Source organism: Cydia splendana, chromosome 9 (assembly GCF_910591565.1).
Source record: "Cydia splendana chromosome 9, ilCydSple1.2, whole genome shotgun sequence".
NCBI classification, from domain to species: domain Eukaryota; kingdom Metazoa; phylum Arthropoda; class Insecta; order Lepidoptera; family Tortricidae; genus Cydia; species Cydia splendana.
This window is the reverse complement of record NC_085968.1, coordinates 19,660,256-19,680,461: the sequence shown is the minus strand read 5'-3', so window position 1 is coordinate 19,680,461 and position 20,206 is coordinate 19,660,256. Positions and strand designations below refer to the sequence as shown.

Here is a 20,206-nt window from a genome sequence, read left to right as displayed (position 1 = left end):
CTACAGGATCCGAGATATCCTTCCTTTTCACTATTAAAACTTTCTGGTTACCAATATTCATTACATCGTATTTTTTTGCATGATAGTAATGCTTGTTTGTTGGCCGCTGTCCTTGAGATTTCGCTGTATTATACTCGTCTAGCAGTTTTACTACACTTGTTATTTTTTGTTTTGTCCATTCTAATTTTTTACTATTTTCATTATGCCCACTGTAATACTTTTGTAACTCTGTGGTAAATTCTTCCTCATGAACAATAACTGGTATTTCCGAGTTTTGTTGATGGACAGGCTCAATATCCGACATCGTAAATAGTATTTCACAAGATATCAAATGAGATCACACAGGTTCACAGCCATAAAAATATTAAAACACGAAAAATATAACTTAGGTTATGTTCGGTGAAAAACACTGGTTTATCATTTGAACTGCACTTCTTTGGTAAGTCACAGATTAATTTTACTTCAGCAACAATGTCCATGTAACTAATTCTAAAGTTTTAAGTAATTTCCAACACGAAATCAATTTAAAAGTAACCAAAACACTGTTTGTTTACATTCGACAACTGATGTATTTATTGACACTAAAATATGGCCGCGCGGCTAACGACGTTCAACCAATCAGCGCTCGAGGCGCGTTCCTTCGTACGCAAGTTCACAATCTGACGGTTTTAGTTCGATAGATTATAATCTACCGAAAAATAAAGCGTTAAATTGTAAGCAGTATGTTAAGGTACACGATATTTCGACAGTTTGCAATATCACTAGTTAGATTATAATCTAACGCTTTTTACAATTTAACGGTGACATGTATATCATAAAAGTCATAAAATAAATATTTCTAATTCAAAATAATTGAAAGTAATAGAAACTTACCTAAATTTTCGATATCTATCACTTTCACTGACAAATAAACTCCACAAAAATTAATCTTGGCTTAGAAATATTTGCTTCGGATAAGAGTGCTAAGAACCGCGTATGAAACGTATGTGATGACTGAGTTTTGAGAACCTGGTGGATTACCTACGTATTATATATTCTGTGACTGCGGTGTCAACGAAGGAGCATCTCCAATATAGAGACTTGTCGCACTTTGACTTCGCCCTGCACCTTTATATATCAAAAACACCTATAACAGTCCTCATATTTAGTTAAATTTGATTACCACAACACTTCAATGCATCTCTCACCAAGTCACCACTGCGAAATATACGGCAAAGAGTGTGGGTGCCATGACACATCCCTGCTTCACTCCGCTTGTAATCTGGATCTCCTCAGAGAGTTTGTTTTCATTGCTTTCATATCAACGTGGAATTAGCGTATAAGGTTTTAACAAACTTCTTTGGATATCCAGATTTTTGTAGAACAAGCCATAAGGCTTCGAGTGGGACTCTGTCTACCTACTACGAGTACTTATAGCCGGTGTACGAAAAAAAAATTTTTGCAGGACACCCAATATGTGACGAAAACGAGGAATATGACGACTGCGAGGTCACCTTTTGCAGAGCGCTCAAGTGCTCCGACCTCGGTTTCCCGCTGAATTGCAACATTAAATGTGAGCCAGGCTGTAAGTGCATAGATGGCTATGTTCGGAACGACAAGGGTGTTTGTATCCCTGTAAAGACCTGTCCATGTAAGTAGCACAATAAAATGAATTATATTTTGACTAGGTACTACTTTAAGGTTACATAGATAACACAAGAAAAGACAAAAAGTGTTGCTATTTGGTGTGTTAAAAATGTCACGAGAAAGTGCGCATCATTATATGTACGTATAAATGATACCGTTTATGAAGCTTTTACTCTATCAAGAATATCCTGTTCAGTATCGCCTTATAAATATACTCTTCTTTCTTTATTTGCGTGTTTTCTGTTTTTGTGTGTGTGGACATAATTTTTATTACACTTGCCAATCACATATCACCAATTTTATTCTGTCGCTTAAATTTAAATTTTCTCGCATTTAATTGTATATATCTAAATAAATACATGTTTGTAATTTTAGCATGTGGTGGAGACAAAAACGCCGAATCTGGATGTGGCACTAACTGTAACAAAACCTGCGTGCCGTACGATTGTCCAAAGATTTGTTATGTCAACAGTTGCGATTGCAGGGATGGATTTTATTATGATGCTAACCAGAAAAAATGCGTCAAGAAAGAGGACTGCAGTGAGTGTTACAGAATCTTTTAACTGCTTAACTATTTTGACGATGTGGTATGGAGATTTTTTTAGGCAATTAAAACTATGATGGAAGTAATGATATTAATAGGGAGTATTACTGCAATGTTCTGCCGTCAGTGTGCAGCATTAGCTCCTCTAGTAAACCATAGAGTAACTTACAGGTTTTAACAGACAATAAAATATGACATTGCCGCATCGAGGCGGTTTGTTAACAAGGGCCCATCGGGAAACGCGAAAATCGACATTAAGTTATCTGCCTCTTTATCGCTCGATAGTGCAAGAGTGATAGAGAGGTTAGATAACGAAATCTCGATTTTCTATGTTTCGCGGTAGAACCCCCAGATTGTGAGGGATAGTGATAACATGACTGATCAGTTCATCAGCGTCACAAAACATACGAATAAATTGACTTCCGCAGTGAACATGCAGCAAGATACTATGTTCCAGTATTCACAGAAACTTAATTGCTAAATTGGGAATCAAACCGAGCGAAGCGAGGTGGGTTTGAATCCAAAATTTTAACCCACTTTTGTATTCATCGTTGTTAATGGCGTAAGCGCTATCTACATTATTGAAATTGAAAACACCACATAGGTATCGTTGTCTGGGTATGGGTACTCAGACAACGATTGTTGTGGGCAACACAATCCTTCTTGAGCTTACTGTGGGCTTAGTCAATTTGTGTAAGAATGTCCAATATTTATTTATTCACAACATAAGCACGAAAGTTAATTCATTATTTTGCTAACAGATGGAGTTAGTGGTGATACAAATTGTTATTCCTTTATTTTATTTTTTTAGGTTTATAAAATGATATTTTTATGTTTGATAAGGCATCTAGACATGACTTTAGATTACTACGTTAAATCTCAAATCTAACAGTGCAGTAGTTTTCCCGTAAAGTGTACCACAAGAATGCATAGTTTGTCGAATAGTGATAGGGATCGCTTCGTCTCAGGTATCAAAAACATATAATAGTAATTAAAAGAATCGATAGAGCTGGAACACATTTCATAATCGGGTTTAAAGTTGATTCCAAACTAATGGCGTTTTTCATATAAGTATGTATGTCAAATCTAACAAACTGTTTTATAATCGTTTGTCCCTCTACGTCATTTTGATATTTCCTTTTGTTAGAAAGAGACATAATAGAACAGAGGTTTGTAAAGGGGCCCACAGATTACCAGTTCGCCGGGCGATATCAGCCTGTCAGGTAATCGCAAAAGGTGACAGTTCCGAACAACAACTGACAGGCTGATATCTTCCGGCGAACTGGTAATCTGTGGGCCCCTTAAGAGGTTGCTAAGTTTTATGAATATGGGGGTAAATGTTTTTTTTTTTTAACCCGCAGCAAAAAAATGTGGTAAACACGAGCACTGGGATTCATGCTACTATAAGTGCGACGGCAACCAGACTTGCGACGACAACGACAGAAAATTGAATTGCCCCAAGAAAGACAAGTGCCTGAAGGGTTGCAGGTGCGATAAGGGATACTGCAGGAACAAGAAAGGAAACTGCGTACCGAAACAAGAACATCGTAAGTATCGTTTTTGGTTCTTGGAGAAAACACATGTCGCGCAGCAAGGATGTACAGTCGCCATCAGATATACTGGAGCGGCCGAGGTGCTCAAAAATATCTGAACACGCACTCTAACGCCATGACATTAGAGGCGTGTTCAGAAATTAGTGAGCATCTTGGCCGCTCCGATATATTTGGTGGTGACTGTACCTAGAAATTAATTTAATAATATCCTGCCCATCGATTTAGCCAGTTCCTTTACTACCTTAAAGAGATCCCACTAGTCTCCCGAGCGGCGGCATCTAGTCAACTCTATTATGGCTGCTGAACGACGCCAAGTTGGCGCAAATGCGCAGCGACGCCATTTTCCATAGCGCTGACTAGACGCCAACGCTCAAAAGACGCGACGCCGACGCTCAAAAGACGCTAGTGTAGTCCGTTAGAATGAGTAATAATCAAGTATTATAGGATTTATAGGGCTCTTAAGCAAGGATGGTCTATGAGATGTTGATACCCATGGGTGCGATGGTTTACTCCAAGTACTGGTAACCTAAATAGCCTGGGTCGGATAAGATAAGATAAGATAGTTTATTCCATAACAATTTTACAATCATGTCGGAAATATCACAAGTGAAATTTAGCTTACGAGCTACTAAATTAATCACAATTTTATAAACAACATGCATTTAACTTAAACTTAGTATACAAAATAATAATAAATACAGTCTTTTACGGACCCGGGTATGTCCTTAAACTACGTCCAAGACCACCGGTGGACGGGCAGCAGCGTCCCTCAAATTCGGTGTACTCGACTGCGATCGCCAACCCGCCTGCCAAGCGTGGCGATTATGGCATTCACCCCCCATCATGATGAGCACAATAAAACCATGGCCCCGAGGTTCCGGCGACCCCCGGTGCTCTGGCTATGGTAGCGGTCAGGGCATTAGCGGGGTCAGGGGTGCTAAGAATCTCCGGCAAAGATCCGGCTATCCGCCCCGACGACGACTGGCCCTGGTAACACACAACATACGCACTATGAGGACTGACGAAAAGATCTGCGAGCTGGAAGAGGAACTGAGCAGGTTACACTGGGACATTGTAGGGTTATGCGAAGTCCGTAGAGAGGGGGAGGACACGACAACCCTGAAGTCTGGTAACTTGCTCTACCACCGGGAGGGCGACCAACAGTCCCAAGGTGGTGTCGGGTTTCTCGTTCACAAGTCCCTCGTAAACAACATAATAACCATCGACAGTGTGTCGAGCAGGGTGGTATACCTAATACTCAGAATATCCAAAAGATATTCGCTGAAGGTCATTCAGGTGTACGCACCGACCTCGTCACACTCCGATGATGAAGTAGAAGCTATGTATGAGGACGTAAGTAGGGCCATACATACTTCTAAAACCTACTTTACTGTTGTTATGGGGGACTTCAACGCAAAGTTGGGCAAGAGAAGCGGGGATGAGTTGAGAGTGGGGCAATTTGGGTATGGGCAACGGAACCCTAGGGGTCAGAGGCTGGCCGACTTTCTGGAGAGAGAGGAACTCTTCATGATGAACTCTTTCTTCCAGAAGCCGCCTCACAGGAAATGGACCTGGATGAGTCCTGACGGTTCCACGAGAAACGAGATAGACTTCATCATGACCGACAAGAAACGGATATTCAGTGATGTCTCTGTGATCAACAGGGTAAAGACCGGTAGTGATCACCGAATCGTAAGAGGCATACTGAATATCAATATTAAACTTGAAAGGTCCAGCCTGATGAAGTCTACGCTCCGACCTACTCGAGCCCATGTTCAAAACCCCGAAAGCTTTCAACTCGAGCTCTCTAACCGCTTTGCTTGCCTAGAGAACTTGGCTTCAGTGGATGAAATCAACGACGGGCTAGTGGAAACTGTCCACACAGTAGGGTCTAAGTTTTTTAGACCCCGCCGTAAAGATAGACCTCAGAAATTGACCGAGCAAACCTTAAACCTCATGGCTGAACGACGCTCGCTACAGTTGCAGTCTCCCGATGACGCGGAGTCATATAGGCAGCTCAATAGACGTATATCTAAGTCCTTGCGACATGATCTGCGTCTCTTTAATACTAACCGTATTAAAGAGACTATTGAGCGAAACCAAGGCTCCAAAGTGTTCGCAAAGGACAAGTCTATTGGGCAAAGCCAGCTGACAAAGCTGAAACGGGAAGATGGCAGCATAGCGTCGAGCAAAGCGGAGGTTTTAGGTGAGATCGAGAGGTTCTATGGACAGTTATACACTTCGATCGCAAAGCCCGTTGACAGCTTGGTAGGAGATCCAAGAGCCAAGCTGTCCCGACATTATACCGAAGATATCCCGGACATCAGTCTGTACGAGATTAGGATGGCCCTGAAGCAGCTTAAGAACAACAAGGCGCCGGGCAAAGACGGAATCACTTCAGAGCTTCTGAGAGCGGGTGGAACACCGGTACTTAAAGTCCTCCAGAAGCTCTTTAATTCCGTCTTGTCCGAGGGCATAACGCCTGAAACATGGAATAGAGGCGAGGTGGTGCTGTTCTTCAAAAAAGGTGATAACAACCTATTGAAGAACTACAGACCCATCACGCTTCTGAGCCATGTCTATAAGCTGTTTTCAAGGGTCATCACGAACCGTCTCGAACACAGACTTGATGACTTCCAGCCTCCCGAACAAGCCGGTTTCCGAAAAGGCTATAGTACCATAGACCACATCCATACGCTGCGGCAAGTTATACAGAAGACCGAAGAGTATAACTTGCCATTATGCTTAGCGTTTGTGGACTATGAGAAAGCCTTCGATTCGGTGGAAACATGGGCGGTGCTTGAGTCTCTTCAGCGATGCCATATTGACTATCGGTACATCGAAGTGTTGAAGTGTTTGTATAGTAACGCCACCATGTCGGTCCGAGTACAGGAGCAGAGCACGAGGGCGATTCCATTGCGAAGAGGCGTAAGGCAGGGAGATGTTATCTCTCCGAAACTGTTTACTGCCGTAATGGAAGACGCCTTCAAGCTCCTGGAATGGGAAGGACTTGGCATCAACATCAACGGCGAATACATCACTCACCTTCGGTTTGCCGACGATATCGTAGTCATGGCAAAGTCGATGGAGGAACTCAGCATGATGCTCGATGACCTCAACCGAGTTTCACAACGGGTGGGCTTGAAAATGAACATGGACAAGACGAAACTTATGTCAAATGCCAATGTTGTGCCCATCCCAGTCTCTGTTGGGAACTCGGTACTCGAAGTTGTTGACTCGTACATCTACCTAGGACAAGTAGTCCAATTAGGTAGGTCCAACTTCGAGAAAGAGGTCAACCGCCGAATCCAACTCGGTTGGGCAGCGTTCGGGAAACTACGTAATGTCTTTTCGTCCGACATACCTCAGTGCCTCAAGACGAAAGTCTTTAATCAGTGTGTGTTACCAGTGATGACTTACGGCTCCGAAACGTGGTCTTTCACTATCGGCCTCATCTCAAAACTCAAAGTCGCTCAACGAGCTATGGAGAGGGCTATGCTCGGAGTTTCTCTACGTGATCGAATCAGAAATGAAGAGATCCGTAGACGAACTAAAGTCACCGACATAGCCCACCGGATTAGCAAGCTGAAGTGGCAATGGGCAGGCCACATTGCACGCAGAGAAGATGGCCGATGGGGTCGAAAAGTGCTCGAGTGGAGACCACGGACTAGCAAGCGCAGCGTAGGACGTCCACCCACAAGATGGACAGACGATCTTGTTAAGGTCGCCGGAAGACGCTGGATGCGGGTCGCTTCCAACCGGCACGTATGGAGGTCCAAGGGGGAGGCCTATGTTCAGCAGTGGACGTCTTATGGCTGAGATGATGATGATGATGACAGTCTTTTATGTCAGTTCAGTCACGTTATGAATATTATACAAACATATTGAAAAATAACTTAAAAATTACAGATAAAGTCATTAACATCGTAGTAACATTTAGTAATTAAGAGGTCCCTTAGCCGGCATTTAAAGTTGTTTACATTATGTATTGATTTCAGTTCGAAAGGGAGGCAGTTATACAATTTTATTGCGTGATATCGCACACAATGGTGAACAACTTTCAAATTAGGCGCTATTAAGTTATCCAAGTCCTTCCTGCGTGTGTTCATTCTAGAAATTCTTTCTTCCTCGGTCTCGTATCTATTTAAGTGTTTAACGACACCAGTCAGCAAGACCAGGCTCCAATTTCACCACGGTGACTGGTGCGACAATTGTAAAACATCTCTGTTGCTGACGTCACAGGCATCCATGGGCTACGGTTACCGCTTACCATCGGGCGGGCCGTATTTGTGTTTGCCACCATCATTGTTTTATTAAAAAAAACTTTATTATATCGGAAAAAAAAAACAGATATTTCTCTTGCTAAGTTTATGACAATTGTCACAAGAAACACTACAATTGTCACGAAATTCCGACATATAACTCACTACCTGTCAAGAATTACCTACAATTCTTCTAAATCTTGACAATTGTCAGAAACTTCGCAAAAGAAATATCTGTTTTTTCCGATATAATAAAGTTTTGTTTTAAATAATACAATGATGGTGGCAAACAGGAATACGGCCCGCCCGATGGTAAGTGGTAACCGTAGCCCATGGATGCCTGTGACGTCAGCAACAGTGATTTTACAATTGTCGCACCTGTCACCGTGGTGAAATTGGGGCCAGAATATAGAGACAGGGTACCGTAAGAATTTTGAGCCGGACAAAATGCTCCCTACACGACTGCCACCATGCGATTCGGACCATGATTCTGATGGCACGTTTTTGGGCAACAAATGCTTTATTTATATTATATTTGTAGCTTTGACCCCAAAATTTAATGCTGTATCGCAACCGGGACTCTACTAATGCGTAATACACAGACGTCAGTTGTTTTATAGTAACTTCGTCGCGTAAGCTCCTAAGTGCATAGCAAGCTGAGCTGATGCTATTTTCCAGCGACTTGAGTTCTTCTCTCCAGTTAAGATCACTATCTAGATGTATTCCAAGGAATTTAACGCAATCTTCAGTGGCAACGTCAGAGCCTTCCAAGTTAACGTGTAGGGACTCTACTCCTAGACGTTGTTCTAAATAGCATAACTTTTGTTTTATTCATATTCAATATTAGATTATTGCTATTGAACCATGTCTGAAACATTTTGAGCACTGCGTTTACTTTATTGTTCAGTTCTTCTGTATTCGTTGAGGAAACTATCGCGTTTGTGTCGTCTGCAAAGACTTCTACTCCAACATCGCTAAGTTGTTTACAAATGCAATCAATTAAATCATTGACAAATATTACAAAAAGAATAGGAATAAAACTTTATTTTATATAATTTAATTTAGGTTACACAATTATGGCCCGCCAAGTGCAAGTAGTATTATTTTACATATTTATATGTCTTAAATAGGTATCAAACACATATTATAGTAAGTAAAAGAATCAATGGAGCTGAAACACATTTCATAATCGGGTTTAAAATTGATTCGAAACTAATGGCGTTTTTCATATAAGTACGTATGTCAAATCTAACAAACTGTTTTATAATCGTTTGTCCCTCTACGTCATTTTGATATTTCCTTTTGTTAGAAAGAGACATAATAGAACAGAGATTTGTGAAGGGGCCCACAAATTACCAGTTCGCCGGGCGATATCAGCCTGTCATTTAATCGCAAAAGGTGATGAGAGTTCCGAACAACAACTGACAGGCTGATATCGTCCGACGAACTGGTAATCTGTGGGCCCCTTAAGAAGTTGCTAAGTTTTATGAATATGGGGGTAAATGTTTTTTTTTTTAACCCGCAGCAAAAAAATGTGGTAAACACGAGCACTGGGATTCATGCTACTATAAGTGCGACGGCAACCAGACTTGCGACGACAACGACAAAAAATGGAATTGCCCCGCGAAAGACAAGTGCCTGAAGGGTTGCAGGTGCGATAAGGGATACTGCAGGGACAAGAAAGGCAACTGCGTACCGAAACAAGAACATCGTAAGTATCGTTTTTGGTTCTTGGAGAAAACACATGTCGCGCAGCAAGGAGTACAGATGCCATCAGATATACTGGAACGGCCGAGGTGCTCAAAAATATCTGAACACGCACTCTAACGCCTTGACATTAGAGGCGTGTTCAGAAATTTGTGAGCATCTTGGCCGCTCCGATATATTTGATGGCGACTGTACCTAGAAATTAATTTAATAATATCCTGCCTATCGATATAGCCAGTTCCCTTGCTACCTTAAAGAGACCCCACACTAGTCTCCCGAACGGCGGCATCTAGTCAACTCTATTATGGCTGCTGAACGACGTCAAGTTGGCGCAACTGCGCAGCAACGCCATTTTCCATAGGGATGACTAGACGCCAACGCTCAAAAGACGCGACGCCGACGCTCAAAAGACGCTAGTGTGGGGGTCTCTAAGAATGAGTAATAATCAAGCATTATAGGATTTATAGGGCTCATAAGCAAGGATGGTCTATGAGATGTTGATACCAATGAGTGCGATGTTTTACTCCAAGTACTGGTAAATAAATAGCCTGAGTCGGATAGAAAAGAAAAAACTTTATTTTATATAATTTAATTTAAGTTACACAATTATGGCCCGCCAAGTGCAAGTAGTATTATTTAGCATATTTATATGTCTTAATTAGGTATCAAAAACATATATTAGTAAGTAAAAGAATCGATGGAGCTGGAACACTTTTCATAATCGGGTTTAAAGTTGATTCGAAACTAATGGCGTTTTTCATAAAAGTACACGTATGTCAAATCTAACAAACCGTTTTATAATCGTTTGTCCCTGTCCGTCATTTTGTTATTTCCTTTTGTTAGAAAGAGACATAATAGAACAGAGTATTGTGAAGGGGCCCACATATTACCAGTTTGCCGGGCGATATCAGCCTGTCAGTTAATCGCAAAATGTGACAGTTCCGAACAACAACTGACAGACTGATATCGTCCGGCGAACTGGTAATCTGTGGGTCCGTTAAGAGGTTGCTAAGTTTTATGAATATGGGGGTAAATGTTATTTTTTAACCCGCAGCAAAAAAATGTGGTAAACACGAGCACTGGGATTCATGCTACTATAAGTGCGACGGCAACCAGACTTGCGACGACAACGACAAAAAATGGAATTGCCCTAAGAAAGACAAGTGCCTGAAGGGTTGCAGGTGCGATAAGGGATACTGCAGGGACAAGAAAGGCAACTGCGTACCGAAACAAGAACATCGTAAGTATCGTTTTTGGTTCTTGGAGAAAACACATGTCGCGCAGCAAGGAGTACAGATGCCATCAGATATACTGGAACGGCCGAGGTGCTCAAAAATATCTGAACACGCACTCTAACGCCTTGACATTAGAGGCGTGTTCAGAAATTTGTGAGCATCTTGGCCGCTCCGATATATTTGATGACGACTGTACCTAGAAATTAATTTAATAATATCCTGCCTATCGATATAGCCAGTTCCCTTGCTACCTTAAAGAGACCCCACACTAGTCTCCCGAACGGCGGCATCTAGTCAACTCTATTATGGCTGCTGAACGACGTCAAGTTGGCGCAACTGCGCAGCAACGCCATTTTCCATAGGGCTGACTAGACGCCAACGCTCAAAAGACGCGACGCCGACGCTCAAAAGACGCTAGTGTGGGGGTCTCTAAGAATGAGTAATAATCAAGCATTATAGGATTTATAGGGCTCATAAGCAAGGATGGTCTATGAGATGTTGATACCAATGAGTGCGATGTTTTACTCCAAGTACTGGTAAATAAATAGCCTGAGTCGGATAGAATAGAAAACACTTTATTTTATATAATTTAATTTAAGTTACACAATTATGGCCCGCCAAGTGCAAGTAGTATTATTTAGCATATTTATATGTCTTAAATAGGTATCAAAAACATATATTAGTAAGTAAAAGAATCGATGGAGCTGGAACACATTTCATAATCGGGTTTAAAGTTGATTCGAAACTAATGGCGTTTTTCATAAAAGTACACGTATGTCAAATCTAACAAACCGTTTTATAATCGATTGTCCCTGTCCGTCATTTTGTTATTTCCTTTTGTTAGAAAGAGACATAATAGAACAGAGTATTGTGAAGGGGCCCACATATTACCAGTTTGCCGGGCGATATCAGCCTGTCAGTTAATCGCAAAATGTGACAGTTCCGAACAACAACTGACAGACTGATATCGTCCGGCGAACTGGTAATCTGTGGGTCCCTTAAGAGGTTGCTAAGTTTTATGAATATGGGGGTAAATGTTATTTTTTAACCCGCAGCAAAAAAATGTGGTAAACACGAGCACTGGGATTCATGCTACTATAAGTGCGACGGCAACCAGACTTGCGACGACAACGACAAAAAATGGAATTGCCCTAAGAAAGACAAGTGCCTGAAGGGTTGCAGGTGCGATAAGGGATACTGCAGGGACAAGAAAGGCAACTGCGTACCGAAACAAGAACATCGTAAGTATCGTTTTTGGTTCTTGGAGAAAACACATGTCGCGCAGCAAGGAGTACAGATGCCATCAGATATACTGGAACGGCCGAGGTGCTCAAAAATATCTGAACACGCACTCTAACGCCTTGACATTAGAGGCGTGTTCAGAAATTTGTGAGCATCTTGGCCGCTCCGATATATTTGATGACGACTGTACCTAGAAATTAATTTAATAATATCCTGCCTATCGATATAGCCAGTTCCCTTGCTACCTTAAAGAGACCCCACACTAGTCTCCCGAACGGCGGCATGTAGTCAACTCTATTATGGCTGCTGAACGACGTCAAGTTGGCGCAACTGCGCAGCAACGCCATTTTCCATAGGGCTGACTAGACGCCAACGCTCAAAAGACGCGACGCCGACGCTCAAAAGACGCTAGTGTGGGGGTCTCTAAGAATGAGTAATAATCAAGCATTATAGGATTTATAGGGCTCATAAGCAAGGATGGTCTATGAGATGTTGATACCAATGAGTGCGATGTTTTACTCCAAGTACTGGTAAATAAATAGCCTGAGTCGGATAGAATAGAAAACACTTTATTTTATATAATTTAATTTAAGTTACACAATTATGGCCCGCCAAGTGCAAGTAGTATTATTTAGCATATTTATATGTCTTAAATAGGTATCAAAAACATATATTAGTAAGTAAAAGAATCGATGGAGCTGGAACACATTTCATAATCGGGTTTAAAGTTGATTCGAAACTAATGGCGTTTTTCATAAAAGTACACGTATGTCAAATCTAACAAACCGTTTTATAATCGATTGTCCCTGTCCGTCATTTTGTTATTTCCTTTTGTTAGAAAGAGACATAATAGAACAGAGTATTGTGAAGGGGCCCACATATTACCAGTTTGCCGGGCGATATCAGCCTGTCAGTTAATCGCAAAATGTGACAGTTCCGAACAACAACTGACAGACTGATATCGTCCGGCGAACTGGTAATCTGTGGGTCCCTTAAGAGGTTGCTAAGTTTTATGAATATGGGGGTAAATGTTATTTTTTAACCCGCAGCAAAAAAATGTGGTAAACACGAGCACTGGGATTCATGCTACTATAAGTGCGACGGCAACCAGACTTGCGACGACAACGACAAAAAATGGAATTGCCCTAAGAAAGACAAGTGCCTGAAGGGTTGCAGGTGCGATAAGGGATACTGCAGGGACAAGAAAGGCAACTGCGTACCGAAACAAGAACATCGTAAGTATCGTTTTTGGTTCTTGGAGAAAACACATGTCGCGCAGCAAGGAGTACAGATGCCATCAGATATACTGGAACGGCCGAGGTGCTCAAAAATATCTGAACACGCACTCTAACGCCTTGACATTAGAGGCGTGTTCAGAAATTTGTGAGCATCTTGGCCGCTCCGATATATTTGATGACGACTGTACCTAGAAATTAATTTAATAATATCCTGCCTATCGATATAGCCAGTTCCCTTGCTACCTTAAAGAGACCCCACACTAGTCTCCCGAACGGCGGCATCTAGTCAACTCTATTATGGCTGCTGAACGACGTCAAGTTGGCGCAACTGCGCAGCAACGCCATTTTCCATAGGGCTGACTAGACGCCAACGCTCAAAAGACGCGACGCCGACGCTCAAAAGACGCTAGTTTGGGGGTCTCTAAGAATGAGTAATAATCAAGCATTATAGGATTTATAGGGCTCATAAGCAAGGATGGTCTATGAGATGTTGATACCAATGAGTGCGATGTTTTACTCCAAGTACTGGTAAATAAATAGCCTGAGTCGGATAGAATAGAAAAAACTTTATTTTATATAATTTAATTTAAGTTACACAATTATGGCCCGCCAAGTGCAAGTAGTATTATTTAGCATATTTATATGTCTTAAATAGGTATCAAAAACATATATTAGTAAGTAAAAGAATCGATGGAGCTGGAACACATTTCATAATCGGGTTTAAAGTTGATTCGAAACTAATGGCGTTTTTCATAAAAGTACACGTATGTCAAATCTAACAAACCGTTTTATAATCGTTTGTCCCTGTCCGTCATTTTGTTATTTCCTTTTGTTAGAAAGAGACATAATAGAACAGAGTATTGTGAAGGGGCCCACATATTACCAGTTTGCCGGGCGATATCAGCCTGTCAGTTAATCGCAAAATGTGACAGTTCCGAACAACAACTGACAGACTGATATCGTCCGGCGAACTGGTAATCTGTGGGTCCCTTAAGAGGTTGCTAAGTTTTATGAATATGGGGGTAAATGTTTTTTTTTAACCCGCAGCAAAAAAATGTGGTAAATACGAGCACTGGGATTCATGCTACTATAAGTGCGACGGCAACCAGACTTGCGACGACAACGACAAAAAATGGAATTGCCCTAAGAAAGACAAGTGCCTGAAGGGTTGCAGGTGCGATAAGGGATACTGCAGGGACAAGAAAGGCAACTGCGTACCGAAACAAGAATATCGTAAGTATCGTTTTTGGTTCTTGGAGAAAACACATGTCGCGCAGCAAGGATGTACAGTCGCCATCAGATATACTGGAGCGGCTGAGGTGCTCAAAAATATCTGAACACGCACTCTAACGCCATGACATTAGAGGCGTGTGAAATATGTATTCTATCTACTTTTTCCTGTTCATTGTCTGGTTTATGAATTTCTGCAACTACAGGCACACTCTCATATAAAGCAGGAAGTAGTTCAGGATTTTTTCCAATGCTAGTCTGTTCTATGATAATATGATAGAATAATCACTTCTTGCCCCCTTGTTGCTGTTTCTTGTTGTTCAATCTTCTGAGTGTCTATTTCTGAAATATGCATTCTATTTACTTTTTCCTGTTCTTCCTCCTCTTGATCTTTTTCTGAATTATCTTCTTTGTTGTTGTTAATCTTTTCAAAAAAAAATTCTATATCTTCTTCTGGTTCTAATTTTGATATTACATTTTTGGATAAGTAGGTGGATGAGAGCCCGAGTTTTGGATCCGCATCAAACAAGGCTTTATACGGAGTTCGAGCAATTGTTGAATGGTATGATGAATTTTTCTGGAATTGAACGAAATAGCACCCAATGGACCAATTAGTAGATTTGTTATCTATCATCCAAGCACGAATCATATTTTTTACGTCTTGATTTGAACGTTCTATACTTCCTTGACTTTGCGGATATCTAGGCCTTCCATTAACTATTTTACAAGCAGGCCACAAACTGACTATTTCTCTTAGTACAGATGCTCTGAACTCGCGTCCATTGTCACTTTGGAAGATATGGGGGCAGCCAACTTCCAAATAAATCTTTATAATCTCGATAACCACTTCTTTAGCCTCTTTGCTTTTTAATGGTCGCAAAAAACAAAACTTAGGTAAATGGTCCTGGTATTGTAACAACCATTTATACTCATTATCCGGAGATGTCTGAAAGTCCACAAGATCTATTTGTCCTCTTCTATTGAAGTCATCAGAAATCAACGTCTTTACGTCAATACCTTTTTTTGGGAAGCTTTTTACCAATATTCATTACATCGTATTTTTTTGCATGATAGTAATGCTTGTTTGTTGGCCGCTGTCCTTGAGATTTCGCTGTATTATACTCGTCTAGCAGTTTTACTACACTTGTTATTTTTTGTTTTGTCCATTCTAATTTTTTACTATTTTCATTATGCCCACTGTAATACTTTTGTAACTCTGTGGTAAATTCTTCCTCATGAACAATAACTGGTATTTCCGAGTTTCGTTGATGGACAGGCTCAATATCCGACATCGTAAATAGTATCTCACAAGATATCAAATGAGATCACACAGGTTCACAGCCATAAAAATATTAAAACACGAAAAATATAACTTAGGTTATGTTCGGTGAAAAACACTGGTTTATCATTTGAACTGCACTTCTTTGGTAAGTCACAGATTAATTTTACTTCAGCAACAATGTCCATGTAACTAATTCTAAAGTTTTAAGTAATTTCCAACACGAAATCAATTTAAAAGTAACCAAAACACTGTTTGTTTACATTCGACAACTGATGTATTTATTGACACTAAAATATGGCCGCGCGGCTAACGACGTTCAACCAATCAGCGCTCGAGGCGCGTTCCTTCGTACGCAAGTTAACAATCTGACGGTTTTAGTTCGATAGATTATAATCTACCGAAAAATAAAGCGTTAAATTGTAAGCAGTATGTTAAGGTACACAATATTTCGACAGTTTACAATATCACTAGTTAGATTATAATCTAACGCTTTTTACAATTTAACGGTGACATGTATATCATAAAAGTCATAAAATAAATATTTCTAATTCAAAATAATTGAAAGTAATAGAAACTTACCTAAATTTTCGATATCCATCACTTTCACTGACAAATAAACTCCACAAAAATTAATCTTGGCTTAGAAATATTTGCTTCGGATAAGAGTGCTAAGAACCGCGTGTGCAACGTATGTGATGACTGAGTTTTGAGAACCTGGTGGATTACCTACGTAGCTGATAAGGGTGGTGGTGGGGTATGATTAATTCCGTGATAGTGTTGTGTATTTCGAAAAGTAATTAGTTTTACGATAAGCCGACTTTTAGAAAGTTGATTTTTGGCGGCCTAAATCGTGATTTCCAACCTATGTGCAGCGTCACAAAACATACAAGTAAATTGACTTCCGCAGTGAATATACAGCAAGATACAATGTTTTAGTATTCATAGAAACTTAATTGCTAAAGTGAGGTGGGTTTGAATCCAAAATGTTAACCCACTTTTGTATTCATCGTTGTTAATGGCGTAAGCGCTATCGACATTATTGAAATTGAAAACGCCACATAGGTATCGTTGTCTGAGTATGGGTACTCAGACAACGATTGTTGTGGGCATCACAGCCTTCTTGAGCTCTCTGTGGGCTTAGTCAATATGTGTAAGAATGTCCAATATTTATTTATTTATTTATTTACTACTAACGCCATCTGTTAGAGAAATAAATAATTAACATTAGCACGAATGTTAATTCATTATTTTGCTAACAGATGGCGTTAGTGGTAATACAAAGTGTTATTCCTTTATTTTATTTTTTTAGGCTTATAAAATGATATTTTTATGTTTGATAACACATCTAGACATGAATTTAGATTACTATGTTAAATCTCAAACCTAACAGTGCAGTAGTTTTTCCGTAAAGTGTACCAAAAGAATGCATAGTTTGACGAATACGCTTCGCTCGCCCTAGTTATTTATTCTGTGACTGCGGTGTCAACGAAGGAGCATCTCCAATATAGAGACTTGTCGCACTTTGACTTCGCCCTGCACCTTTATATATCAAAAACACCTATATCAGTCCTCATATTTAGTTAAATTTGATTACCACAACACTTCAATGCATCTCTCACCAAGTCACCACTGCGAAATATACGACAAAGAGTGTGGGTGCGATGACACATCCCTGCTTCACTCCGCTTGTAATCTGGATCTCCTCAGAGAGTTTGTTTTCATTGCTTTCATATCAACGTGGAATTAGCGTATAAGGTTTTAACAAACTTCTTTGGATATCCAGATTTTTGTAGAACAAGCCATAAGGCTTCGAGTGGGACTCTGTCTACCTACTACGAGTACTTATAGCCGGTGTACAAAAAAAAATTTTGCAGGACACCCAATATGTGACGAAAACGAGGAATATGACGACTGCGAGGTCACCTTTTGCAGAGCGCTCAAGTGCTCCGAGCTCGGTTTCCCGCTGAATTGCAACATTAAATGTGAGCCAGGCTGTAAGTGCATAGATGGCTATGTTCGGAACGACAAGGATGTTTGTATCCCTGTAAAGACCTGTCCATGTAAGTAGCACAATAAAATGAATTATATTTTGACTAGGTACTACTTTAAGGTTACATAGATAACACAAGAAAAGACAAAAAGTGTTGCTATTTGGTGTGTTAAAAATGTCACGAGAAAGTGCGCATCATTATATGTACGTATAAATGATACCGTTTATGAAACTTTTACTCTATCAAGAATATCCTGTTCAGTATCGCCTTATAAATATACTCTTCTTTCTTTATTTGCGTGTTTTCTGTTTTTGTGTGTGTGGACATAATTTTTATTACACTTGCCAATCACATATCACCAATTTTATTCTGTCGCTTAAATTTAAATTTTCTCGCATTTAATTGTATATATCTAAATAAATACATGTTTGTAATTTTAGCATGTGGTGGAGACAAAAACGCCGAATCTGGATGTGGCACTAACTGTAACAAAACCTGCGTGCCGTACGATTGTCCAAAGATTTGTTATATCAACAGTTGCGATTGCAGGGATGGATTTTATTATGATGCTAACCAGAAAAAATGCGTCAAGAAAGAGGACTGCAGTGAGTGTGACAGAATCTTTTAACTGCTTAACTATTTTTACGATGTGGTATGGAGATTTTTTTAGGCAATTAAAACTATGATGGAAGTAATGATATTAATAGGGAGTATTACTGCAATGTTCTGCCGTCAGTGTGCAGCATTAGCTCCTCTAGTAAAACATAGAGTAACTTACAGGTTTTAACAGACAATAAAATATGACATTGCTGCATCGAGGCGGTTTGTTAACAAGGGCCCATCGGGAAACGCGAAAATCGACATTTAGTTATCTGCCTCTTTATCGCTCGATAGTGCAAGAGTGATAGAGAGGTTAGATAACGAAATTTCGATTTTCTTGTTTCGCGGTAGAACCCCCAGATTGTGAGGGATAGTGATAACATGACTGATCAGTTCATCAGCGTCACAAAACATACGAGTAAATTGACTTCCGCAGTGAACATACAGCAAGATACTATGTTATAGTATTCACAGAAACTTAATTGCTAAATTGGGAATCAAACCGAGCGAAGCGAGGTGGGTTTGAATCCAAAATTTTAACCCACTTTTGTATTCATCGTTGTTAATGGCGTAAGCGCTATCGACATTATTGAAATTGAAAACATAGGTGTCGTTGTCTGGGTATGGGTACTCAGACAACGATTGTTTTGGGCAACACAATCCTTCTTGAGCTTACTGTGGGCTTAGTCAATTTGTGTAAGAATGTCCAATATTTATTTATTGACCGAAGCGAAGCGAAGGTCTACGTTTTGACTCGGGCATTTTGCTTTCGTATGTCCGGATGTTCTCCTCTACAGGTCGCAATTCTTAACCGATTCTCGTGAAATTTTGTGACCGAATTTTATGACTAAATAAAATTTTTATGTCAATCCGGTTTTTGGAATTTTTTAAAAATGGCGGAGTCGTGATACCTGGCGCCTAAACAAATAGTCGTATCGATATCATAAGACTTTTTTCTTTTTGAAACATGTTTACAGAGTTAATAGCAAAAAATGCAGAAAAAAATTATCGCTGGTTTAGGCGGTATTTAGATATTTAATTTTAACTAATTTTAATTTGAGAAGGAGTAGCTAAATTTCGTCAACCCATCTAAGAACTATTTGGCTCAGTTTGTAAACGTTCGCTTTTTCTGTTTGCACAGAGGGTCTGGGTTCGAGGTATTTCCTGGAGTTAGTGGTGATACAAAGTGTTATTCCTTTATTTTATTTTTTTAGGTTTATAAAATGATATTTTTATGTTTGATAAGACATCTAGACATGACTTTAGATTACTACGTTAAATCTCAAATCTAACAGTGCAGTAGTTTTTCCGTAAAGTGTACCACAAGAATGCATAGTTTGTCGAATAGTGATAGGGATCGCTTCGTCTTAGGTATCAAAAACATATAATAGTAATTAAAAGAATCGATAGAGCTGGAACACATTTCATAATCGGGTTTAAAGTTGATTCCAAACTACTGGCGTTTTTCATATAAGTACGTATGTCAAATCTAACAAACTGTTTTATAATCGTTTGTCCCTCTACGTCATTTTGACATTTCCTTTTGTTAGAAAGAGACATAATAGAAGAGAGGTTTGTAAAGGGGCCCACAGATTACCAGTTCGCCGGGCGATATCAGCCTGTCAGGTAATCGCAAAAGGTGACAGTTCCGAACAACAACTGACAGGCTGAAATCGTCCGGCGAACTGGTAATCTG

At 40.1% G+C, this 20,206-nt stretch overlaps 1 protein-coding gene across 1 annotated transcript in view; it reads left to right on the top strand.

Annotated features, from left to right (window-relative positions):
- Window positions 1-588: 588 nt before the first annotated feature.
- Window positions 589-20,206, top strand: part of LOC134793936 (zonadhesin-like) — a 44,887-nt gene continuing 25,269 nt past the window's right edge. Inside the window, exons 1-11 of the mRNA XM_063765653.1 lie at window positions 589-646; window positions 1,445-1,564; window positions 2,002-2,166; window positions 3,532-3,717; window positions 9,511-9,696; window positions 10,747-10,932; window positions 11,983-12,168; window positions 13,219-13,404; window positions 14,455-14,640; window positions 17,794-17,913; window positions 18,351-18,515. Of these exons, the coding sequence (XP_063621723.1) occupies window positions 589-646; window positions 1,445-1,564; window positions 2,002-2,166; window positions 3,532-3,717; window positions 9,511-9,696; window positions 10,747-10,932; window positions 11,983-12,168; window positions 13,219-13,404; window positions 14,455-14,640; window positions 17,794-17,913; window positions 18,351-18,515 (1,744 nt within the window). The remainder of the gene's footprint in view (window positions 647-1,444; window positions 1,565-2,001; window positions 2,167-3,531; window positions 3,718-9,510; window positions 9,697-10,746; window positions 10,933-11,982; window positions 12,169-13,218; window positions 13,405-14,454; window positions 14,641-17,793; window positions 17,914-18,350; window positions 18,516-20,206) is intronic.